Here is a 27,265-nt window from a genome sequence, read left to right as displayed (position 1 = left end):
ACTGTTGCCTATAAATATTTACTCAAGACCATCATATAATTAAGTTGTTGCATATTTTGAGATTCACCAATCATATAGAAACTTGCATCAGAATTTAGAATCCAAGAAATATTTCCAATTCCTTGAGAATTAGACTTCGTTAACATTGCACTGGATTGAACATTATTACCAGATTTGTTATTATGATTAACCCAAGTATTTGAAGTTTTCTCCTTGCCGCCGTGAGCTAAATTGGTGTAACGATAGGCTTCGCTCTTGTCCAAATTGATGTGCTTGCCCGATAACACTAACGCGAGATCACATCCCTACTTTTAAATTAGTACAGTGTTAACGAATGCATTTTATAGCACAGAAAGAAAGGCTATCAGAAACATTACTAAGAAAAGACATTGGAGATATCCAAAAACGAGTAATATAAATCCAATACAAAGAAAAGAGCTGAATTCCAGGAATCAACTAAAAGAATGGCAGAATTTCTAAATTTGACAAAATTGAGTAGACTAATTGCTGAATATCCTGGAATGTACAAAAGAGGAATCCTGAAAATCTGCTCTAATCCCGCACCCAAAAGAAACAGAATATATCCTAATGAAAATGACTATATTTAATATGACACATTCTAATTTTACACAATTCCTAGGCTGGCTCTCAAGGTGGAAAACCGAAACTAAGTAATGTACAAGCAAGCATCCTACTCCAAATTACTTCTTGTGCCCAATCTTGGGCTTGGTTCTCATACTGGCTCGTCTAGCAACATCCCATGCCTTAGGTGGGGCATATACACCAAGCTGTGCGGCAAAAAAGGATTCGTACCCAGGTGAATCAAAAGCGAACCCGGTGTGCTTTGATAGCTCACGTGGGAGTTGAGATATTGCATAACTCCTTGCCTCAGCTGGTGTAAGCTGGTTCCCTATCTCCAACAACTGTGCCCTTCCAGTGTTATCTAGCTCATCTCTATGCATTTCTTGAACAATCTGATAATCATAGGGGGAGAACCATCTTTGAACCCTGAAACAAATCAATCAAAAATGAGAATGGATGCGACAGCCACTTTTATCAAATGAACATTATAAAGGATTATCATCTCTTGAAACCCAGACCCCTTTCCTGCATTAGCAAATACAACTCCAGTGCATGTCTTGACTCTCATTTATCACTGTTTAAAGATCCTAAAGTTCTGCAACTAAACTATAGAATCCCGGAAAAAAATGCAAAATTTCTTTAAATCTGAACCTTACCCTTGGTAAACAAAGTCGCAGAAAAGTGCAGCAACAGGAACTAGAAGTAGCATGACATAGAAGTAAAACGTACTCATCAAAACGTATATGACAAAATAAATATTTTCCTGCAGAAAATGAAACAGAACTCAAGTTAGCAGAGTTCTTAACCATGGGTCATAAGGAAATTTCCTAAGTGTCTGGACACACGCCCAGAGTAGAAAGGGAATTCACCTGACGATCATAAGGAGTGCTAATCCCTGAATATATAAAAATAAAAATAAACCAGGCTAATATACTTCCACCAACACTAATATAGTGCCATCTAGTGATGGAATTACAAATCATAAGCAGTCGCAAGTTGACGGTTATTACAACACAAGTGAAGGCCATTGTACTGACATCCCATAATCCAAAGATCTTGCCTGCTGAGTTTTTAGCACTTAAATTTGTTGTACTCACAAAATAGAAGAATATTAGAGATTGGTAAATAGAAAAGAATGCCCATATTGCCACAACTTTCCATTTAAAGAAAACATTTCTTATTCCTTCCATGTATAGTTCAGGATACTTCTTGGATAGAGATGAACTGACATCCTGGCAAAGGCACAAGTAGCTAATCAGAACATGACATCATTGAAGAAAAACTGCAAACATGAGAAGTGAGGCACAACTTCACAAGACAACTGTCAGAAAGAATATTCCACCTTGTCAAATAATCCAACAATGATTACAGGTAGGGCTGTGAAGATAACATTATATAATGACTGAAACCAATCATCATAGAATCTCTGACCAGAAAATCCAGTTTGAAACGTAAACCAGAACTGAGTAAGAGTGAAAGTGAGATTCTTGTAAAAGAAGTATAAGACAACCTGCAATAGCACATTTTCAAGTGTTACAACATGAAAAACAAGTATATAGGACAGTATAAGACAGTATACATTGCAGTTTAGAAAACATAATACCTTGCAAACTCGCAAATAAGACCATCTTCCATGAACAAGAAGCAAGTCTGTAAGGTAACGAAACTGTGCAATGGCAAAATCGCTGGCCATCACAGCTTGCATTCCCTCCAACCCACTTATGCCAACACCAACATGAGCAGCTTGAATCATGCTAACATCATTGGCTCCGTCACCAATACTAAGTGTTATTTTGTGAGCACCTTTCTTAACCATACTTGTGACCTGTAAGGAGGTATAGCGAACAAATAATGGAAATTTTTTCATAAGCTAAACAACTCTCAAATTCCACTAGGCAGTTACTTTAAGCCCTTCTACTCACTAAGCCAAAAAATAAATAAAAGATTAGCTTCCCAGACAATATAAACTCTCTACGTAACAAGATGAATTACAGAAATAAGTAAATAATTAAGTTATTGACACAATATAAGTTTACCTGTGCTTTTTGTAAAGGAGAAACTCGACAGCAAACAACAGAATGACAATTCAAACTTATGTTGAGCAGCATCACTCTTAAACTTGGATCCAATGCATACATTAGACATTTTCCATCAATTACAAGTGCTAATTTTGGTCCAGATAGGGAGTCAAAATAGTTCTGTGCTTCCTCAAGGCATTTCTTCAGCTCTTTTTTCACTTCTTCTTTGATAAACCGTGCAATCTCCACTTGGTCACCCTAAAAAAATTACAAAATAATGTAACTATTACAGCCACAAACACTAAGAACTATGAACAAAACATGGTAGCAAGAAGGGGCAATACCCTTTCTTCAACTTCTCTAATTGCATCAGTTTCTGAACTAATCACAAATTGCTTCATCTCATTGTTTATCAAGTTGCATGCTGCAGCATGAGGGTGGAAGCATCATATAATATGATAACTTAGATTAACAAAAGCATAACAAGAAGAAAAAAAATACTGGTCTACTTCTAAACAGTCTCACCATAGGCTATGTTTATAGCTGTTTCAATCTTGTCCCCTGTAAGAACCCAAATTTTAATACCAGCTCTTTGAAGAGTCTCTATGCAAGCAGGTACACCCTCTTGAAGCTTGTCTTCTATGGCTGTGCTACCAATTAAAATGAGATCATTTTCGATAAGTTCTGCCACCTGTATCATTTCAAGATGCATAAGAGTATAATAATTCACATTACTATCTTTGCAAAATGAAATTCAAACATTCTGCACTCAAGTTTGGTGAGTAAGGGATTTGGTAAATAGCTTTTAGTTCTCGTTTCTAGCAATGTAATTATTGGATCGTTTTTGCAGACTTAAATAATCAATAGTTGTTATAAATCATAATTCATTGCCACATTAATTGTGTTAGGTAAAAACTAGTTTTCAAGACAATCTTTTTCATTGAATTTTTATAGATAAAATACAAAAAGTTTATGGAGTTATTTGTAGCAGTTGATTTTGTATAGAAACTAATCAATTGTCATGGATCAAAGGGAAGAAAAGAAGTTCACTGAAAAATATTCTAGCTTTTCAAATAAAAAACTTTCAAAATATGTTGTTTATCATAAAAGCCCCTTTTTCTTTGTTAAGATTATAATATAGGACTGCAATTTAAACTACTAAACACCATTGAATTGCACTAACATTTATTTTCTATGATTCGGAATATAATCCTGAAAATAAAACATATCCAAACATGCTCCATGCAGCCTCAAACAAACTCGTTGCAATAAGAAAACATGGTAGCAAATTGTGGATCTAAGAATAATAAAAATAGCGTATTGCATCAAATTAACTTATCAAGCAATGATATGCATCAAATTATCATTTATCACTTCAGAAAATTAAGGGAATTGAAGAGAAGTTGAGATGGAAGAGATGTGTTCCTAAATATTCAGACAGTTGTGGTTTAGCGTTTTGTAGTTTTTGAACAGGTTGCATATGGGAAGTACAACATTTATTGGTTGTTAAAAACTAGCTCAAGAAGTGCCTTGAAGTACCACAGGGCCATTTTCCCTTTACCAAACCAAAATTAGCTCATGTAACTGATGGAAAATATCAAACGTATTCATTGTCCAAGTTTAAGAGTAATGCTACAGAATTAGTTGTTTCTTTCTAATATTTTTGCTACAATGAAGTTTTTGTGCAAGGACAGGTATTGAACTAAAATCAATAAGAAAAGTGCATTATGCTGCTCAACATAAGATACAGTAACAACATTGCTACCCTTTGAGGTTGTTAGAATAGGTATTAAAAATATAGGTAGCAAGTAGTTGTACTGGAAAATTGCTATACATTGTAACTATTAGGACTCTAGTTTTGGCGGTGGATCTTTCTTTCCTCCTCCCTCTACTTATTATATCATAATTCTATCAATACAAATGAGAACATATGAGAGGAGTGATCAAGCTCTATCAGTATAGTCTCCTTTATTTATCTCAACTTAGGCATCAGAGTAAGTTGATCCTAAAGGTTTCAGTCTTTGGCGAAATATCCGCCATCCCCCATGGCCATTTTTTCCTGTAACCACTGGATATGGAGTGTCTCTCCAGGCAACAGCCAACCCCGAAAGTTAAATCTGATCCATGCACCACAACACACACACTCTCTTGTTTGCAGCTACTAGGCGCATAACATCAACGTGTTGCCTTCCTCTCATCGAAGTGACGCCTTGCTCCTCCATGGGGCTTAACCAAACCTCCTCCTCTCTATTCTAACCACTGGTTATTCATTTTCACTGTGGTTGAAGGTCAAATCCAGGCCTTTCCTTTTGTTTCTTATTGGCTGTTTTCTTCTCTGGCAACAAAAATGTCTTCTCAGCCTATTGTCTCCATCTCTAGAACTCCTACCATTACATCCGAAAAACTGAATAGCAAACATTATCCCTCTTAGTCTGTCTCACTTGAACTTTCGTTCCTTGACCAAGATTTCCAAATTCACCTTGAACAAGACAGAAGTAATGTGCTATCTTATCAAGCTAAATAGTGGAAGAGGATTGATTTTAAGCTTTGTGCTTTATATGGCAATATGTGGAATCCAAATTATTGGGTAATCTTAGATCGTTTAAAATCTGCAACCCTTTTTGTAAATAGACTCGAAATATATTTGCAAATGTTATTCAACACCTTTACGACACTATCAATAGGCTTTTGCATATTTTAAATAAACATCTCTTTTATATGTGAAGCCAATCTATTGCTGAATAATTAAAGATGTTCTTGGAGGCTGTCATTTGAGAAGATCAAGAAGAAGCTGGACAAATTCTATATAGTAATTATCCACCGTTAGAGACTTTGAACATGTTAGAGATCAACTTTTAACATATCATGAAGTCTCATCCATAGAAAGCTTGACAATACGACTCCTTCGAGCTCCAACACTTCAAAGCAAGAATGTGCAGAATCTTTTGTCACGGTTTCCACACGTGGAAGAGGACAAAATGTTAGAGGAAAACGTGATGGTAGAGGACATCACATACTGTAAAGGAATTGGTCACATTCAAGAGAATTGCTTCTTTTTTTGCACAACTTTCCTTATAAGACACCCAATATCTCTAAAGCTGAAACTGTTGAACCCAAATTCTCTAATGAATACTAAGAATATTTGAGGTGGAAATCTAATAGCACAATCATACGCAAATCTCAACAACTTGCATCTTACAGCCCGTGGAAAGTCAAAGCTCATGGACAATTGACCCGGGAGCTTTTGACCATATTTATGGTAATACCTTGATCTCATCCCTTTCCTTCCCCCCCCCCCCCCCCCCCCCCCCTCCCCCCTCCCCCCCCCCTCCCCCCTCCCCCCAAAAGAAAAACTCATTTCATAACTTAGCTAATGGTTCTAAAGTTTCCTCCCAAGGAATCGGTGGAGTTTATTATTCTCCTGTCTTAAATCTAAAATTTGTTCTTTTTGTTCATATCATTTCAATCTTATTTCTCCGAGTCAATTAACCAAGTCTTAAGATTGTTCAACAATCTTTAATGCCAATTACTTTGTTATACAAGAACATGGTACGGGGTGACTGATTAAAAAAGGACATGATATTGACTAGGCAAGATCCCCTACTGATGGACACTCTACAACAAAATATTATGTGTTCCTTGGAAGAAATATTGTTTCTTGGAAAAGTAAGAATAACATGTGGTTGTCTAATCAACTGCTAAAGTTAAATATATGGTAATGATTTCTCTTCCTGGTGAACTTGTACGGGCGAACCAATTCCTACATGAGCTTAACTTCAGTTAGATTCAACAAATAAAGATGTGTTGTGATAACCAAGTTGCTCTCCACATTGCTACCAATCTAGTACAGTATTATTCCATAAGAGGACTAAATATAGAGAAATTAACCATCATTTTATTCGAGAAAAGTTGTTGTCCGAGGAAATTTGTACTGAGTTTGTTGAAGCCAATGATCAACTTGCACATGTTAACAAAGTCCTTAAGGGGACCTCAAATTAAATTTATTTAGGAAAATTACATATAGGTAAGTAGTTGTTTAGGAAAATTGCTATATGTTGTACCTATGAGTTATACCTATCTCCGTACTAATAGGACTCTAGTTTTGGCTTTTGATGTTTTCTCTCCCCTATACCTATTGCATCAGAATTCTATCAATATAAGAATGTATGAGAACATTTGAAAGCAGTGATGAAGCTCCCTCAAGTATAGTCTCTTTTATTTATCTCAACTGAACTGAGGTAATCTAATCTAAAAGTATAAATTGCTTGATGTTAAATAAGCACATAAAAGCTTCCAATGATACTGGGATAAACTGAACCTCATCCAATTTCTTTTCACGATCATTTAGAGAAGACTTGGCCTGGATAAACTTCTCATTCCAGCTTTCATAAACATCAGGATGCAATTCTTTGTAAGCTAAGCATAATGTGCGAAGTCCGGCAGATCCAAATTGTTCCAAATGCTCCCTAGTGACTTTCTTGATACTATTACTAATATCAGCCAGTCTCTCATAGATTACATTATCAGCACCCTGTGAAGAGCAAAATGCATGGAAGATGTCATTTTACCCAAATCCAAACAAAATTATACTATTGTGGGGAAGCAGACTAGTTTCTATTACCTTACAGTATAGCACAAGCCTTCCATCAGGATAACGGCAAACAACAGACTGACGCTTCCTTGTACTATTAATGGAAAAAAGATTACAAGTATGCTCAGAAAAAAATGTTAAAACTTAATACGTTAAATTAAAATTGTACCCATAGGGATGACAGTTACCTATTAAACTCAAGCACATTTAAAATCTCATAAGACACGTCTTGAATTTTGCCCATTTTCTCAACATGAGATTCACGAACATATATCATTGTAGGTGTCCGTCTGACAAAGAAAACCAAAGTATTCACATCAACTCAAACTGAAATAATCTTAAATTTAACAGTTCCAAAAAGAAAGGCATATTTGGTTTTGTTAAGGATTCATGCACTCCTTTTGCCACTTTGCTTATCAGATAACACTTCACCCGAGTCCCAGACTTTAGAGTATGAGATGGAAATACCCACACTTGTCTTTAATAATAGAAATTTTATTATTTAAAAAAAATTGAGGCTTACAGAGAGATGAAAGAAGTTAAGATGTACTCTAATAAAAGAACAAATCTAACAGAAAAATGCAAAATATCAAGGAGTGTTCATTTCATTTCTTCAATAACAAGCCTATTCAGATTCATTTCATGCATAATTGTTGATAACAACTGTGCAAATTGAATCATTGTGTTTGTTTCACAGAAAAATAACTAAACAGAAAGGTGTAACACTGACAAAATTTGAGTTCCACAATGCAGTATTGGTCAAACTAACTACATTTCCCAGATATATAGTACAAAAATTCAACAGAAAACCTGTTGTACACAAGAACTTCTCTTTTATATTCCAAATTAAGTATCAATTAATAGCACGCATGCCCTCTACCTAATCTGAATTATATGTTATCCTATATGCCTATTACCAATTAATAGCAGTACACAAGAAAATCTGATATACAAAAGTTCAACTGAAAACCAGATGTAAACAAGAACCTCTCTTTTACATTCCAAACTATGTATCAATACTTAGAGCACGCCTGCCCTGTACCTACTCCGAATTATATGTTCTCATATATGCCCACTACCAATTAATAGCACGCCTCCCTTTCACATACAACCCAATCTGTGCTATTAGAGTATATAGTTAGTCTACTTCCTGTGAATTATACCTTTTAATATCTTCTAGATTGATCTATCAGCACTACTTACTGAAAAAATTCACCTAGCTGTTGAACTATCTAAAAGTAGCTTGCTCTCGACTATTGCATTGAGTATTTACATTTTAAGATCAGTACACATTCTGTCCTCCTAATATGGTCCAAGCTTATGAACTTAAAATTATAAACAGGACATTGAGAAAGTTAGATTATATGATAAATCATGTAAAGGACGTTCCCCAACTAAAGAGATGCAGATTCGGGTCTCCAAACTGTCTATTGGTGCTCAATGTACTCACTCTGTAACAAGTCTTCTTCTATAATTTCTTAAGCAAAAGACGATGATATATAAAGATTTTCACTGAGAGCACGCATCAACATTCATGCGCTGTTCCCATCAAGCTACGTTTGCTATACACTTACATATGCATACAGTCCTTATTTTGTTTGTAACCTAGCATTAATGAGCAATTAGTGATGCCACATATTTCTGAACATCAAGCCAACCAGCATGACTCCAAAGGCTCATTTGCAGCTTTATCTGATTTTCTCTCTCAGATTCTGCTCCTATTGGGTCAGTTAAGAATAAGTAAAAGGACTCTACAATTTTAAAAGCCAATCATTTACAATAGTATCAATAAAATCTTATTGCAAACAATGTCTCATCTGAAGTATAAAAGTACAAGAATTTGAAACTCAAAAACAACATGCAGACCTAGTCATAGGGTAATTTCTTCTGAAAAGCTGGACAGAAGATCTTCATCCTAATGATGGGGTGTACGACCAATGAGGTTGTAGTTCAACTGACACAATTCTAATTCTTTAAAAGTTGGTCCTAGTTAATGTTGAAGGTTCAATACTTAACCTTGTTCCAGCCCAGCCCCTAGACAGATGGCTGGATGCTTGTGAAGATAAATAGAACATGATCAAGAAGTTTGAACATCGAACCTGTAGAAAAAGAAACCAAAGTTTTTGGCAGCAATAACCAAAGCAGCCTCATCAGGTGATGCAGCTTGATATCTGATCTTTTCAGGGGATTCATCACCCTCTGGCAGTACAGTATGGCATATAGCAAGGCATCTGAAGAATTCCTACATAGCAATAAATAAGGTAATATTACTTTGCCTTACATAATGTAAAGAAAGCAACTCGAGCGCTTAACTGATAAACAACATTTAGAAGAGAAACAGGCTAAAAAATCTGAATATACTTCTCTTCCAAATTGAAGAACCACACAAATGTACTTGAAAATTAGGTTCATTAATATAAGATCTGATTACTACCTAGGAAGGATGGCCACGATACATGATATGTAGAACACATAAAATTGGAATACATACATTTCGAAGAAGTAACAGACTTCTAGCAATCCAAAAGCATCACACAAATGTTGCGCAAAACTTATGACAAATGGTCAGGGTTAAGATTTCTTATATAGCTTGCAAATACTACTTTCCAGGACACATTTCAAGCAACAAATTTTGCATCAAATATAATACACATTATAAACTTTTTAGTCAGCAAGGATCAAACTTTTTGCTGAAAATAGAATTTTTAGAAATTAAGAACTTCTTCAATGCTTATTTTTCCATGTTGTCTAGATACATGGTATAGACAAGATCAATGCATCATTAAGTAATGGTATCTTAATTGTGCTGTTATACATTGTATGGCATTAACTACCTTTGTAATACTCTGGAATATAGAAATACATCCCTTTTGCTTGGTGGAATGATAACTCAAGCTTATACATAAAATATTTGTTTCTCTGTGTAAAGCAAACACCAAGAATTGAATTGCGAGAATGAACATACTGTGCATCAGCAGAGTCATGTTTACCTTGCAAACATCAGGATTAGGCTCATTCCTCCAAGCTCCTCTCATAAGCCTATCATCATCAAAATTAAAACCTCTCTCTTGCACTGCTTTCGAAGAAATATTTTCCTGTAGAGAAAATACTATATAGCTGCAATCCCTTCTTATAGATAAATTGGTTTTAAACAATGCAAATATCATTTACCTCAATCTTCATGCCACTGCGCTCTGCTACTCCTCTCTCAATTTCAGTCACACCATTTCCATAGACCTCTCCTCCAATCGAACACTTGAAGAACTCCATTAAATTTCTTGTTAGAGTTCCAGTTTTATCAGAGAAAATATATTCCACCTACTCATGAGAAAATAAAAGTTAGAGTTAAATTTCTTCTGTTTCTTCTACTTAAATTTTTTTCATTCCCATTTTGAGCATAGTTTATATATTGTTTCACTTCCTTTCTAATCTATTAGTTATTAGTTCATTCAAGGAAAAGTGAGGACGCAACTTACCTGCCCAAGTTCTTCATTCAAATTTGAAGTTCTGGCTAATGCAGGTGTATTTGTTTCAGCATGGTACATGGACAAGTCTTTGTTGATAAATTGAGTTGATTGAATAAATTTTATCATCTGGTACAATAACAAAAATAAATTATATTCTCTGTTTAGAAACAAAACATTGGCATTTATAGGGAATAAACGAGTGACACAAACCTCTATGGACACATAAAGTGAAATGGGAATGATTGTTGAGTATAGTGTGATTAGGGTAAACATAGTCAGAATAAAAACCTAACAACACAAAAAAAAAGAATTAACAACAATAATTTAACAGAGAAATAAAGAAAAAAAGAGGATGGATATTTATCTTAATGGAGGAACCCAACAGTACCAAAAATCTATTTCTGGGGTTGAACTGTGCCGAGCCCTCTTCTGATGAATCAAGATGTAAGTAAAAATATTTTTTATTTACGAAGACAGCACTGCAGTTTAAACAAATATAATAATGTCATTTAGAAACAAACTTTTAGACAATAAGGGATACCCGTCAGTTTTATTTTTCCAACATACTGTAGCGATTTAATTAAAAAAGACATAAAAGTCCTAAATTTCCCTTACTGGAACAAATTTGTTATTAATGATTATTTGCTCTTATAGAACTATCTCAGAATTTACACTATTTTAATAAAACTATATACATATAATATTATCTAAAGCTTGTGTGGCACGTGGTGCCAATCAGCACACCAGTATTGATAACGGTAATAAATACACTAAACCTAATGCGAGTTTAAATAAAATCAATCCAATTTTCATATAACAGTGTACTTGAACATTAAAGCCCAGTATAAGTTAGCAAGAGACTACAAGGGGTCTAGCAATTGTTTAACTCACCTGCCTATGGCTCCAATGAAACACATCATGAAAAGAGTTGCAAATAAAGTTAGTATGAGCTTGTCAAGCTTTCTCTCCAATGTACTTCTTTTGGAAGGAACATTCATTGTATTCATCATCACCTACAATGTTTTTCAAAAATCAGTAAAACACTATCCATGAACAGTCACAGTAGGAAAATCCAAAGGCAAGCAATAAAATGAATTTAATTTATACTTCCAAAAATGAATGGAAGAGAAAGTGAAATAAACCCATACGTCAAGGATATATTACATTCTTAAAGCATGTTTGGTTTGTTTTTATTTTCATTTTCATTTACTGTGTGTTGTTATTTTCCAAAAAAAAAATAAATCAATTCATAGTCATCAAAATAAAACGTATCTTCATTTATTTTCTTCTTTGCCATATCTCTAGACCCCAAGGATAATTGTTTGGAATTATATCAGTTAAATATCCAAGATACTAATGAATAATTATAATTATGAATACATAACAACTGCAAAAACAGTACCATTTTGTCTCTAGCAACATCTTAACAATCAATTCATTACTAGATATCAAACGTCTTTAGAAAAAAAAAAAGCAAGACCAAGGGCCGTAACATTGAGAGGTATTATCAGTTTATCATTAGGTGTCATTTTATACAGCAAACCTTTGTTTCATGTCCTGTAAATATAACAACCCCAACAATATACTCTGTATTCCTGAGACTGCAACCCTGAAAAATCAAGATGCTCCAAGTCAATTTAAGTTTCACAAACTAAGTAAACAAAATATCAGCACATGGTACAGAGCATATAGTTGTTTTAGACTAGTTATTTTTAGTTTCTGTCAGCGCTCTCCTATATGTAATTCTGTTGTAAGACTGTTATAATTATCACAGCAGGTATCTGTTAGGATCTAAAGCTTCTGCCTTATAAATTTATAAATGTAAGCAGAAGCTTCTACTGTACAATAGACTCTTATCAGAAGTACAAAATATTTTTTCGACTTCCCTTCTCTGTCAAAATCCAAGTACCAACCAAAACAGCAAAAAAAGAACTCTAGTTCGTGAATAAACACAGTTCGGCAGATAAAAACAGATGGGGAAAGGCAATATACCCGCAACAAAACTTGATTTGGACTGAGAGGTAATGTTTGCTTTTGGGTGATAAGATTTCCAGTAAAGGTATACAATGAATTGTTTGGTTGTTCGCATTGAATTTCACCTGCAAATAGTTTGAAAACTTGTCAGAACTTGAAACAAATAAGGAAGAAATCAAATTTAGCATATTGATTGGATATGACATTCATAAACTTGGTAATAAATAAGTCTTGCACAGACTTTAGAATAATATTCCCTAAAAATAATGAAATTAAAGACAACCATTTCAAAGAGCCATAAAATGTTCTATGAAGACCAATTGAGGAACAGTTACCACATAAAATACATCAACTTATCAGATTATTTTAATAAAACTCTATACTCTGAATATAAGTTTGGAGCATGTTGAGACAACTGCCAAAATTAGATTATTTCAATATTCGATTATAATAACAATAAGATTTTGTTTGGATAATATTCCCTAAAAATAATGAAATTAAAAACAACCGTTACAAAGAGCCATAAAATGTTCTATGAAGACCAATTGAGGAACAGTTACCAAATAAAATACAACTTATCAGATTATTCTAATAAAACTCTATACTCTGAATATAAGTTTGGAGCAATGTTGAGACAACTGCCAAAATTAGATTATTTCAATATTCGATTATAATAACAATCAGATTTTGTTTGGATAAGTTTGCTGAAAAGTGATTCTAACATAATTTTGTTTGAGTGCAACAAAAAATATCAGCTTTTACATAAGAAAAAGTGTATGTACGAATCTGAAATGGGAGAAATCTAAATGAAAATAATCATAAGCTACAAAATTTCATATTTGTTATTAGTTGGATATTAATTCTTTCATATTAATTTCTTCAAGTATATTCATAAAAACAGCATAATTTTCAGGAAAATAAAATAAAAATGTGTTTACTAAATTCCATCTGATGTGCAAACATCCAGCTTACTTTTCATAAAAAACAACTTACTGAAGGAAAAAAAGAAAGCTTTCCCAAGAATGCTCTCTTAGGATGTATTTGGGACAGCTGTATAAATTAGATTATTTCAATAATCAATTATATGTACGGTCAATTATAACCATCTGATTTTCTGTCGGGTATGCTTGCTAAAAATAGTTTTTAAGATAATTTCATTTGGACGTAAAAGAAATGTGTTTTTATATAAGACTACGCATAAAGCTGAAAGAACATAAACTGTTGAAAAACAATCATAAACTACATTTTTTCAGATTCATAAAAAAACAGTCCAAATAACAAGCTTATTTTAGAAAGAGATTATTATTTTACTAAAACAGCAGAAATGTAACATGCTCTCGGTATCTTCCTACTTCTCCTGTTGAGATCCCCAAATTGAACACTTCCATTTATTTGGAGCATTTATACAGCCGGATATATGACATGATTAATTACTCAACTATACAATACTTTTATTCAGCCTGAATCATCAACGGATCTAATGCTGGAAAATAAAGGATGTTATCTGAATAAACATCCGAGAACTATAAAATAAATTTATAGCAACTTTCAGGGAACGTAGAAAAACAAGAAAATTGGAGAAAAACAAAAGATATCTGCAGTAAGGGCATTTTCAAGTAACTACAATATATATTTAAGATGTTCATCAACTAAACTCCCATATACAGAAAATAAAGCCAATTGAAAACATCATTTACATTTCTGTAATCATCTAACTTATTAAATAAGGAATCACATCTTAAGAAACAAACATATGTAGCTAGTTCATGATACCAAAATAAAATGGAATGAGTAAATGGTAATCATTATTCTCATTACGCAGATAGCTGAACCAAAATTATCATAATGCACAAAATTTATTATATTCTAAAGCTTAAAAAAAATGGCTGAGATGTTGTCATCATGTTTCCTATAACTTAAACAACCAAGTGCAGTAATGTAAAATGAAAACCTTTAAACTCAGATGCCTTCTCTGGAGTCACATAATCCCAAGTCTTTTCCAATGCTTTCCTAATCTTCAAATTGGTTTCCCCATCCAAGTTAGCAGTCTGCCACTCAAACCCAATATTAATTAACGTCAAATACTGTTTAAAGAGCATTGAGAAAACACTCCTACCAGATTGAAAAAATAAATAATAAACCTCAATGTAGCAGACACCATCTGCATTAGTGCTTGCCAAGAAAAGCAGATCAGCAGGAAAGAATCCATCCTGATTAACCTGCAACAGAGCATAACTCATAGTAAGTATAGTACATATATTACAATACCCACAATGACATCAAAACAATCAGCTCTACAGTTAACAATTAGAATCATATGGCAAAGGAAAATAGATCGGGAACAAGAATTTGTGATTTCCCTGCACATCTTTCTAATAATATCGAAAACTCTAAAACTATAATTCAGCAGCTCACAAATATAAAAACCATAAAATAGTACACAACAGAGAAAGAACATAACCATATCAACCAGGTGTATGCTTAGGAAACCAAAAAACTTGATCCAAAATGATACTTAGTGAAAGAAGTTGAGCAAAATTCTAAAAAAATAAATTAGCTGCAAAATTTGGAAACTAAACAGAAATAAATGAAGGGTAGAAAGAAAATTATTAGAAAAGACATAAGATTGACAGGGTACTATATAATAAAATAAATTAAAAATCATTACAGCTTAACGTAGTAAATTGCCAAGTAGGAAACCTGCTGTTATCTAGAAATTGCAAAGAAGGAATTCCATCTATTAGAATATAGGGTAAACTAGGCCCAATTCAATGTCAAAAGTTATATTCAAGGGGAGAGGATTGTCCAACTCAATACAAGGAGTACTTTAGCCATATGGGATCACAACACACCCTTCACACCCAAGAATGAACATCTGGAACTGAAGGTTTTAGGACTAAACATCTATAGATGACCCAATAACACAACTAGATGGACTATGATATCATATCAAAATTAAGAATGAGCTTGGCTCACTCAACCTCAAAACAGACATCGAAAGCAGAGGATTGCACAACTAATTGGCCAGAGGTAACTGAATATGGAATTTTAAAACATTTAGAACATATACAAGATTGCTGACCATAATCACAACATGATAACTGTCATAATAATCCCTTGATTTCTGCTGCTGATAATATGTCCTTGTACAGATTTAATCACATATTTCCTTGATTTCTTCTTAAAATAGTCCCAAAACAATATTGGGGAGAAGTTGCCCTCACTGCTACCTATTGGGTCAATCTTCTTCGGATGTGATCCTTTGTCCATGCTCACTCTAATCATATGGGAAAACTATTGAGTGCCTATTTATCAGTCACTCACCTACTTAAAAGGGATACCAATGTTCCCACCCTCCAAAAAAAAATTTGATTCCTTGTGTCACCTTCAATGAAAATACACAATATTTTCAACCATACATTCAAGGGGAAAGTTCATGCATTGGTGATAAAGATACTTCATTCTTAATAGAAAACCATCTCATTCTCCCAAAATTAAGTCCACTTAATACTCCAACATCTACCGACTCTAGTCCTGTTCTTTCTCCTATTCATTCTCCTTTTGTGTCAAGCCTAAAGATAATTGCAGAACAAACTCAAAGTGCTACCCATCAATTGCAAGTACACTCACAAAGGAAAAGGGTTGTTATTCAATGACTAGAAGTCCATGAGTCTGAACCTAAACCAGAAATACCAAACATTAATGAAGAAAAGAATATACCAACCATCAAAGCTTAGGATCTTCCAATTGCAGTAAGGAAAGGTATGTAAACTCAGTAAGGCACTCTAAGGATTGCAACAGTCCCCTACAACATGGTTTGGCCAACAAAGACTATCGGGTACAAGCAAAGCCAAGGTGACCATACATTGTTTATTAAGCATTTAGCTTCAAGGGGAGATACTGCACTAATTGTCTATCTAGATAACATAGGTGTAACTAGAAATGATCAGGCCGGAATGGAAGCCTTAAAAATGTTTGATAACAAAATTTGAAATTAAGAAGTTAGGCAGATTGAAATATTTTGTGGGCACTGAAATGGTTCATTCCGATCATGGTATTTTCCTCTCCCATCAAAAATATGTGCTGGATTTATTGGCTAAAACTGGTAAATTAGGATAGGATACAAACCAACAGAGACGCCTATTGAACAAAATCACAAACTTAGTGAATCAATTGAAGATATAACTGTGGATAAACAAACTTATCAAAAGCTGGTAAAAAAATTGATTCACTTCTCATACTAGGCCCATCAATACCTATACTTTAAGGGTTATAAGTCAATTCATGCATAACGTCTATTTACAAAGGGGAATGAGATGATCTTAGAAGCCTACCTAGACGCTAACTATGTAGGTTCTACCAACAATAGAAGGTCTACCTCAGATATTGCACTCGTCTTAGAGGAAATTTAGTCACTTGGAGGAGCAAGAAACAAAATGTTGTGCCAAGATGAAGTGCAGAGGTAGATTTTAAAGTCATGGCCCTAAGGATTTGTGAAATAATATAGTTAAAGATGATTTTAGAAGACTTGAAGATTAATTGGAAGAAGCCTATGAGACTGTATTGTAATAACAAGTTAGCAAAAAATAGTGTGCATAATTCAGTCACCATGATAGAATAGAACTAAGCATGTTGAAGTAGATAGACACTTCATAATGAAAAAAATTGATAATGGGAGAATATAATGTGTACACCATGTGTATCCTCTAGAAATCAACTAGCAGATCTATTGACAAAAAAGTGCTAAGTGGTGCTACATTTGAGTCTATTAGTGGCAAGTTGGCAAAGGATGACATTCACTCACCAACTTATCGGGGAGTGTCAAAATGCCTTTATTTATATGCAAACAATATTTCCTTGTACAGTTTTAATTCCATGATTAGGCGATTTAATTACATTCCATAATTATGATTTTGTGTTATTAAGTTTTTTATATTCTATTTGAGAGCAATCTCTCATGAATATTATCATAAACAAATTTTCTGACAATAACAAACATCTTACGGAGGTTTAAAAGTCAATTACCATTGTAGACACCCTTAGGCGAGTGTATAACTCAAATACAGTTTAATCTTTTCTTACTATATTTTTTACTTTGGCGGTTATTACATGTCATTAGCTGTACTATAGCTGCTGACAGTTGTCTCATAGGTTTTTATTACGGTTTCAGTTTTTTAACAGAGCTTCTACATATATATATACGTGGCTGCAAACAGAAGTTTCTACATACATATATCAATGTACTTATTTCTTTTAATCTATCAGTTTTTACCTCAATAAGGTATTGAGAGCTTACTGATCTGTTTTTACTTCAATACCTTGAAGTACTAGTTCAAAATATAGACATGTCAAAATAAACAAGAACAGAAATGCATAGCACACTCACCTTCACAATGTCTCCAACCTGCAACTTTTTCCAGGATATAGACTGCCACTTTTGATCTTGCAAAACTTCTATACCATTATTGTTTATGGACATGTCATTTTGAAAACGCTTCTGTTATACAAAATTTAAAAGGTGGAAAAAGAAATTAGGAAGTAGAATACACAAATCTATTTGCATAATCTAATTTGTGAGAAAGTCTGAAGAATTTCCAACTAAGGATTCCAAAAAGAGAAATAAAAATAAGATAAAACGAGGAGGTAAACAAAATATGTATAGTAAATCACGAACTTGTAAGGACATAATATGATGAAATGCTTATTTCTACATTCTACAACAAAATATATATTCAACATTTTTCGATAGCATCCCCTGCCAGAATTTTCCATAAAATTTATGTCTGAAAGGCCAAACGGTAACCCCCTAAACCTAAAGAGCCTAAGTAAAATGTGTTAAAAAAGCAATGTATTAATGACAGCAAAAAAATATTCGTACCCAATCCTCAAAAGCTTCCTTGATAAGAGAGACAAGAAGCACCAGAGACAGAGGAACCACATTAGTTATTGGAGACACCGGACTACAACATCAGAAAATTCATAATTAGACTTGGTCTTACTTCTTTTCAATGAAATATAAAATTAATATATATGAAAAGCGTTCGGCATGAATGAAGTACATACTACTGACAACAATCTTCAAAATAATAAGCAGGGGGAGGGGTTAAAATTATTCTGAGTTCTTTCAAAAATACATTTTGCTTCGTAGTTGAGGAGCAAAGGAGTCCACTTAAAAGTTGGAGACCAAAACAGGGATAACACCATTATATGTTGTTATAGATTAATACAAGGCAGGAAAGTATCGATATAATGCAAAATCTAAGAAAAATACAATAAATGATATCAAGCAATTCATATAAAAATTTGTTAGACTTAGAGTGGGACTGCACTAATAGAATTCCAGGTTATTAAGTCAGTCAAGCTAAACCTAGTTGGTTGGTTTCCCTTAAAGGTTTGCTTCTTGAAAGTGGCTATATAAACTGTAACCTTGTTGTCTATGTTTGTTATTACTGTTCCCATTGAATCGAGATTTTCTTTCTCACCCCAAATACCATTGATTTCAATCTTCCGTTATTTATTTTGTTATGATGTATGAATAAAGTAACAAATAGATATAGCATAGCAACCATAATGACATCCTTAGAACAATAATATTGAATGGAAAAATTACATCCCAACAAAATAAATATAATTACTTTCTTTGTTAGAAATTTCAAACATAAAATATCTCTTCTAGAGAGCAATTCAATAATTCCAACATAATTTACTTCATCAATCAAAATACTCAAAGCAAAGCAGAGAATATTCCATTAACGAGAAAGAACAAAACTAAAGGACCAAAATAGTAGTTGTTTCTAGCTTAATTTTCCCCAACCTCAAATGTTAATGTCATACTCTCACACGTATTCTTCACAACTTTATTCATGTGTGTTAGAATAAATAATCCTTAATAGGATTTACTGTTAGGTGTTGAGTACTTTGACCTGGACCTAGTTCCTGGAAGTATATTCTAGAATTCTCTTCTATTTCCTCACATTCAATGTATTTGATGTATCCCAAGCTTCTATAAATACGAAACCCTAAGAAAGGGGAAGATACACTCTCAAATTCCCTCAACCTATCTCTATAAAAGTAATTGTCAAATTCTTGTTATTTGTCATTGTCTGACGCCTTCCGCTGCAGGATATTCATCTTCTAACCCAACCTCAAGCAACGCAACTCAACCCGGTGGTCGCGCCGCCAAACTCCCTCTAACGCACTGCCATGTGCGGTTCATTGGTGTTATTGCCCTAGGCACACGAGTCTCACATGCTACCCATTTAGTGGTCAAATACTTTCCGGACTACCATAGTTTGGCTCATCAAAGCATCTTGAGCCCATTTTCACCCTCCGTTCCTTCTTTCAAGGTCATTTGGTGGGTCTTCTAGGTTTCTCTCTCCTGAAACTCCAGGTTTCTCTCTCCTAAACCCCTGGTTGTTTTTTGTTTTATCTTCTTTGCTACATTCTAGATTGAGTCCTTGCTTCTATCCTACTCATGATGTCTATCGAGGCTATATCATCTTTTTATGGGGCTCCTTCTATAACTTCTAAAAAATTAAATATATTTGTCTTGATCTGCCTTAGTGGAACTTTGAGTTAAGTGCCACTGCACAAAATTCAAAAGTAGAAGAAAACTAATTTTTAGCTTTGTACTCAACTTTGGCAATCAATAGAGCTAGATATTGAGTACACTTAGGTCTTTCAAAACATGTAATTCCTTTTGGAAAAAGGCCCATAATATATTTGCAAATGACAATGCCTTTATGATTTAGCTAATCGATTGGCTTCTCTAAGGCTGTCTTACAATGACATGATGACTTTTTTAGCTGAAGCTCAATCAGCAGTTGAGGAACTCATCAGAAGAAATAAAAAGGAAGTTGGATAAGTTTTATGTAGTTATGATCCTTAGAGAAATGAATCCAGAATTTGATCATGTTAGAGATCAAATTTTAACTGGTTAAGAACTCCATTCTATGCAAAACTTGATAGCACACCTTCTTCGTGTTCCATCCCTTAAGAATAGAAATATATTGTTGATTCTTCTGTCATGGAAAAGGAAGTCATGACACTAGAGGAGGGCATGATGGTAGAGGTTGTCCTCAATGCATATAATGTAAATGAAAGGACCACAATCAAGAAAACTGTTACTCATTACATGACTTTCTTGATGAGACAACCAATATTTCCAAATCGAAAGGATTTGTGCCAACGTTCTAACGGAGAATATCAAGAATACTTAAGGTTGAAACCCAAACGCCTAGCCCAATCATTTGCATTTCTAATTTGTCAACAACATACATTTCACAATCTATGGAGAGTCATCCATGAATTGTTGACTCAAGCACATATGATCATATTTATGGTAATATCTCTTTGGTCTCTTCTCTCTCCTTTCCTAAAACATCTCATTTCACAAGCCTTGCCAACGGATCTAAAGTAACTTTCCAAGGAATTGGTCAAGTTTCTTTATCTCCTTTAAACATAAATTTGTTTTTTTCATTCCTATTGTCCCTTTAGTCTCATTTCTTTAAGTCAATTAACAAAATCATTGAATTGTAAATAAACTATCCTTTGTGTAGGGTTTACACAAGGTAGATTAAATCCCAAACCCTTTTTCATCTTATTTTACAAATACTAAATGTCCAATCATATCAACCACACATGCCAAACAAAATACAAATTCCCATATCAAGATCAATGAGGAAGATTAAGATAACTTATTCATGAAATACTAAAATGTACCGAAGTATTTAGGAGCAACTACCAACTTCACCATACAAATAGAACAACTGAAAACATTTTCATGAAAAATTAAGATGGAACTGTGCTACTCCAGTGAGTACGGATAGCTCACTTATCTCAATAATGCTCAGAAGTTGTAACATTACCTCACTGTTAAGTTGACTAGCAATTACATACCTATTAAGTTGACTAGCAATTACATACCTAATAGGTGTGGTTGACAAAATTGAGATTGTAAGAAAGTAGAGATTAGCCACTCGTCTGAACTGCAGGACAAACAGGAATTGTTATCTTCTATGTAACATAAAAATATTGATAATGTGACGAAGGATACATACACACTTACAAGCGTCATTTAACATCAGTCAAAGATATACAAAATTACACATGATAATGGCATATTAATTTGAGCAAAAGTTGCCTTCACACATATTGTAGAGCACAAGAACCATCTCATTTTTCTTTATGAGCAAATAAATCAAAAGGAAAGTTTTTTCATTTTTCTAATTTGATAAAAGGCTACCATAGTTTACGTTTGCTTGATTTCATGGGTTAGGTGGCGTCCCCCAAGGGTTTGTGCTTTGTTTTCTTCTTTCTTAAAGCTAATTTCTTATGAAAACTCAATGTTTTCATGAGAGAAATTCATATAAAAGAAATTAAACTTGAAGTACAACCAATTACTATGCTGCAAAACTTCTCATTCAATCTTGGAGGAACAGAAGTGGATTTAAGAACGGATTGGCTGGCCAGTCTGGAGTATATAGAAGCAAATTTAAAATAAATCTCAATCTGAAAATGGATGGAAAGAGATGAGAAGGTCATAATCCATCCCTTGTAAAACTCACACTTCTTGGAACACAGCATGGAAGGCTCTATCAAATGATGGAATGGGGTACTAGTGAAGCAGCTGCACTTTTCAGAGCAGAAGTCAGCCCCTCTGCAACCAGACTAAGTTGTTCTAGCAGATTATGAAGATGTTTGGGAAACTGCCAGAAAAAGGAGGAAAAAGGTGGGCAAGGATTTTCAAGAGTGATTAGACACTCTTTGTCCAGTATTATATTTTTCCTTTTGTAATTTCATCTGCATTTTTCTTTTTATCAGATTTCGTATCTCTTTGAAACAGATCAGATCTTTGACAGTGAAGTATCAGTACTGGTCTTGTTATCTTTTGATACCTATAGTTTATTAAAAAAAAACGAATGTATAAAAGATGTAAAAAATTTATATGCTATAAATATAATAAATCATATTTGCAAAAATGTGCCAACTAAACGAGTCACAATATATACTTTCAGAAAATACTAAAGAATATAGTTTCCAGAAAATGTAACTAACAACTCATCATGTACGTAAGAAAAATTTCATTGTTTGAACACTGGAAATCAATTGCGTCTAACACGCTCCTTAAAATCAGAAGCTTGGAGTAACTTACCTGCTCAAATAATCCTTTTGGCAAAAAGGTGAAGAAGTTATATTTGGTGGTTGATATAGAATTCCCCTGTCACAATGGAAATTAACTAATCAAAATTACTAAAAATGGGTATGTGAAATATACATTATAATACAAACAAGAAACAGTTGAAATTACAAGAAACAGAAACTAGAATCGATTTGATTTCACACTGATCAATTAAATAGGCAAACTGCGCTGACTTTCTTGACTGAATTTCAATTGATATATATGCTTAAAGAAAACTAGAAAAAAGTAGGAAAATTTCATAGAACTATTAGCCCATAATAATGGGCAATCTTATACATCACAAGCTTTTTATGTGAATTCTTCCATCCCAGATAATCTGAAAGTCCCAAACTGGTAGAAACAATATAGCCTTAGAAATAAAAATCTACTTACCAATATCCTATTTTATGCTTCAAAACAGTTTGACTTCTTTCATATCAATTAAAGAGATTTCAAATGAATATAACCACCATATTGCATATCTAATTATACAATTCAATGACTATACTACCAGTCCTAACCACCTTTTGATTCAACATACATTTTTTTTCATTTTATTTCCTATAAATGAGATTACATTACTCTTTTCCATAGTCAAAAAAAAAAAAATCATGCCTATTATTCAGAAAAAGCACTACAAAATTTTCTAAACTGCTGTCAGCCGCTATTCGCACCCTAGTTCAATGTTAAACGTCAAGAAAAATGGAATATTACAATCAATTGGTGTATAAACCCATGCTAGATCAATTAATGTGTCTTATAGTTATCAAAATATTATATGATTCACAATTTGAATATTTGATACAATACATGTTGGCTTACTATACATGAATGAATCTATGAAAATTCGTATCCCCAATATGATTCACAATAGGTTTTTACTTTGTAACCAATTCCCAACAAATAATAAAGTCAAGCAAAAATTTGTAGATGAAAAGAAAATTCCAAAAACACTTGTCAACTTATCCTATTTGATTATTCCACCATTATTTGTCACTCACTTATTCAATGGATGTACTCTATTTAGCTATTTAACTGCTTACTTATTCCATGCATGTACTCTACTTAAGTATTTAGTTTTTGTCTTTTCATTCTTCTAAAATAAAGACTTCGTAAACTTAGATATGACTAACAATTTTGTTTAGGCTTATGCTTGAGCTATTCTATCTATTTCTACTTTGAATTGTTTGCATTGAGAATTATATACCTTCTATATGGTATATTTGAAGTAATTTTTCATTGTACCTGAATCATATGATTCAATACAAAATCACAATTTAAGACTCAAAAATAATTTGATGATTCACGATTTGAGTGTCAATTTGAAAACTTTGGTCTGTCTTCTTCCATTCTTCCTCTATCTGAACCTCAATTTGCTTTACAAGGGGTGGGTATTTTCACTTTTTGGCTTTGTTTTATTGCTTGTTTGAAGTCCAAGCCAACTCACCATTCTTGTTTGAACCGACAGTCACACACCAATCTTCACAAATTTGCACATGTTTTGGATTAGACATATACATTCTAAGATTGGCAAAATTAGATTTTGGCGTTTATGTTTTATGCCTTATAATGAAATGTATGTGCTAATTTTGAAATTGTTAAGTTTCTTACAGCATTATAGGTCGGCTCAATAAAAGATCACTTGACATTTATATGGATCATTAATATGAATTATGAAATTTGTAAAGTTGAACTATTTGATTTACAACTTCTACAACTTCCCATCTTTACCTCCCCTCCTATAAAAGGGTATACTTATATTGTGTATGAAAAATTTATACATGTTGTCTGAGAGCTGTTACCTATTATGCAGCTATATCTCTTGTTTTGTATGTACTCTGTTAGAGCTGTTAGCTATTGCTGTTTTATAGGACATATCTTTTATTGCAAGTGGTTCCCTATGAGTCTGTTGTAAGCTTTTAATTTCAGCAGTAAGGAATGGATACAGTTTTATTATAAAATTTGCTTGCATGCAGTTCTTTCGACATGGTATCTAGAGCCAATTTTTTGACGTGAATCCTGTAGTTTCAGCCATGCTATCTCACTGGAGATGATTGTACAGTTCATCGCATTAATCTGAAGTATCAAGCCTGGGAAATTCAAGACCAAACATTACTTGTTTGGTTTCAATCTACTCCCTATATGTTGGTTTGTCACGAGTCACACCTAGAGGTTCAGGGAAGATTCATGAATACTTTGGTCTTCAAACAAAATCTCCTAGAGGTTTTCTCTTAAATAGTTTGGTCATCTAGATTATTTTCTTGACCTTGAAATTAAATATTTACTGATAAATCTGTTCTTAAGACTCAAAGCAAATATATTTGAGACTTGCTTCACAAAACACATATGGCAGAAGCTCATTCCAATTTTTCCCCTAAGGTTTATAATTGCAAATTATACAAGCTCGGGGCGGAACTATTTTTAAATTCTACTTTTTATCGTTCAGTGATAGGTGCTTTGCAATATGTCACTCTTACTACACAAGAAATCAGCTTGCTGTTAACAACGTCTGGCAATTTATGTCCAAACCACTAGACTCTCAATGGGTTTTGGTTAAACACAAACTACAGTATCTCAAAGGTACTCTGTTCCAAGGACTACATTTTCAGCATGTGTCAATTGCACAACCTTTGTCACTGATAGCCTTTTGTGATCCTGATTGGGTGTCTAATATAGTATGTGAATCAAAAGACACCAAAGAGTTCAGATGCAAATCATGTCTATAAATGAATATTGACCTCTGAATCTGTCTTAATTGTTTCACTTATATTTAGCTTCTAGAATTATGGATAACCTTCACCTAATCTGTTTCTTAACCCGGGCTTCCACAGGTATTCTCTATACATGCTCAAACCACCTAAGGCAAGGTCCTACCATCATCTCAATTTTACAGTAGGAGCTACCACAAATTTCTCTCGAACATTGATGCAGCCACTAGAATCTCACATCAACTCATAATCGAAACATTCAACTAAACATCTCATTCAAAGAAAAGTAAAATGCCAAGACCAAGTAGTCCCCATTTCTGTTTCCTGTGATTCCATTTGATTGAAATTTGAAATGTTCAAACGCCAATGTGGATGTATTTCATTTCACTGACTATTACTGACTGAATAGGCATCCTCAAGCAAACCTAAAGGTTTTATTAGACCCTCTTCTTTCGTGGGATAGATCCCGTAAAAACAACATATAAGTTAATCTGAGAGTTTCGAAGTCCAAAACGTACTTACACGGATAAACTCTTAAAACCATTTCAAAGATCAAACAAGACTCACTAGTCTAATTCCCCCCAAGCTCAAGCTGAACCAACCCTCGATATTTGACTAAACTAAACATCAACAAAACAGCAATTACCCTATCACTCAAACAGAAATCAAGAAACTCACTCAAACAAACACTGAACAAGCATCCTCAACCACTACACAATCAGGCAAAAGCATGAACCAACCACAAAAACACAAACACGAAATGAAACAATAAATACGAAATCGGAGAGGGAAACGGTTGAACCTTGAATCGGATAGGAAAATTGGCCTCGCGATCGTTGCAGAAGATGGTGCGGTGAGTCGGAGCCTGAGGCTGAACTCGGCCGAGTCGAACAGATCGAGAGGAAGCTTGATGACCCAACGTGGAACTCGATCGAGAAGATAAAGAAGATTGAATCCCATCCCATCCCTTCATCCTTCAATTTTTCATGCGATCGCTTCCTCTTCCTCTTCCTCTCTTTCTCTGCGAACCAATTGCTTTTAAACACGAATAAACGAACCAATGAAAATTTCTCTCGGGCGCAAACGCTACTTGGTGCTTCTTCCAAACGACGCAGAAGCCAAGAGATTCAACCCTCAAATTCCCCTTTTGACGGTTTTACCCTTTTGTTCTATTTTGTTTTTCTTTTAGCGCTAAATTCTCCCCGGGTCCTGCTAAATTCCCCTTCGCACCTTAACAAAATATATCATTGTATTCCTAATATTTGACTTGGTTTAATTAAATGTTTTGGGACATTTTAAAATTTATGAAGACTAAGTAATAACTTCATACCCTTTACAATTTCATAAGACACGATATGTCAAAGACGTAGTTTTCATACGCTTTTCCAAGGTTCCGTGACCCGTTCCTTCAAGGTTTAAAAATTCAAACATGGAGGGTGGTTGATTATTATTTTACTTAACCAACGCTATTTTGCTAGGTTTATTTGGATCAAGTAGTACCTCTCATTTACGAAGGAAGAAAGGATGCTTCCTTCTTTTTTCTCGTCATCCTTTCGATACACGCCAAAATATATATAATTTAATATTTAAATGTGTTTTTGCTATAGTCATGGTTGGTCCAGTTTTAAATAAGATGACATCTTTAATTGTGATTTCATATTCGAACCCATAATCAAATTAAGCCAAGATGTCTTATAAAGCTATTTTAGCTACACCATGTAAATTGAGTCTCTTTTTTTTAATAT

At 33.8% G+C, this 27,265-nt stretch overlaps 1 protein-coding gene across 1 annotated transcript; it reads right to left on the bottom strand.

Annotated features, from left to right (window-relative positions):
• Nucleotides 1–396: 396 nt before the first annotated feature.
• On the bottom strand, nucleotides 397–26,711 carry ALA3 (aminophospholipid ATPase 3). The gene is made up of 27 exons (XM_028065268.2): nucleotides 26,323–26,711; nucleotides 22,786–22,851; nucleotides 21,558–21,619; nucleotides 18,511–18,592; nucleotides 18,019–18,129; nucleotides 14,774–14,851; nucleotides 14,584–14,680; nucleotides 12,651–12,757; nucleotides 12,202–12,267; nucleotides 11,550–11,671; nucleotides 11,047–11,137; nucleotides 10,869–10,946; nucleotides 10,668–10,784; nucleotides 10,363–10,509; nucleotides 10,182–10,286; nucleotides 9,291–9,433; nucleotides 7,380–7,481; nucleotides 7,222–7,285; nucleotides 6,919–7,131; nucleotides 3,126–3,291; nucleotides 2,945–3,024; nucleotides 2,619–2,858; nucleotides 2,186–2,407; nucleotides 1,925–2,092; nucleotides 1,452–1,814; nucleotides 1,239–1,345; nucleotides 397–1,008 (listed from the first exon to the last, which is right to left on the bottom strand). Exons 1-27 carry the CDS (start codon nucleotides 26,491–26,493, stop codon nucleotides 702–704), a joined length of 3,675 nt encoding a protein of 1,224 aa, XP_027921069.1. The 5' UTR covers nucleotides 26,494–26,711; the 3' UTR covers nucleotides 397–701.
• Nucleotides 26,712–27,265: the final 554 nt, after the last annotated feature.

Source organism: Vigna unguiculata, chromosome 3, assembly GCF_037176805.1.
Source record: "Vigna unguiculata cultivar grain cowpea cultivar isolate G323 ecotype 2 chromosome 3, ASM3717680v1, whole genome shotgun sequence".
NCBI lineage: Eukaryota > Viridiplantae > Streptophyta > Magnoliopsida > Fabales > Fabaceae > Vigna > Vigna unguiculata.
Note: the sequence above shows the minus strand (reverse complement) of the source record. Positions and strands in the feature narration are given on the sequence as shown.

Excerpts from the sequence above, each read along its gene's own strand:
- ALA3 (XM_028065268.2), bottom strand. The coding sequence starts at position 26,493 with ATGAAGGGATGGGATGGGATTCAATCTTCTTTATCTTCTCGATCGAGT. Across the intron at positions 10,510-10,667 it reads TGAATGAAGAACTTGGGCAG|GTGGAATATATTTTCTCTGA; the intron begins GTAAGTTGCGTC and ends TCTCATGAGTAG. Across the intron at positions 3,025-3,125 it reads AGCTATAAACATAGCCTATG|CATGCAACTTGATAAACAAT; the intron begins GTGAGACTGTTT and ends CTCATGCTGCAG.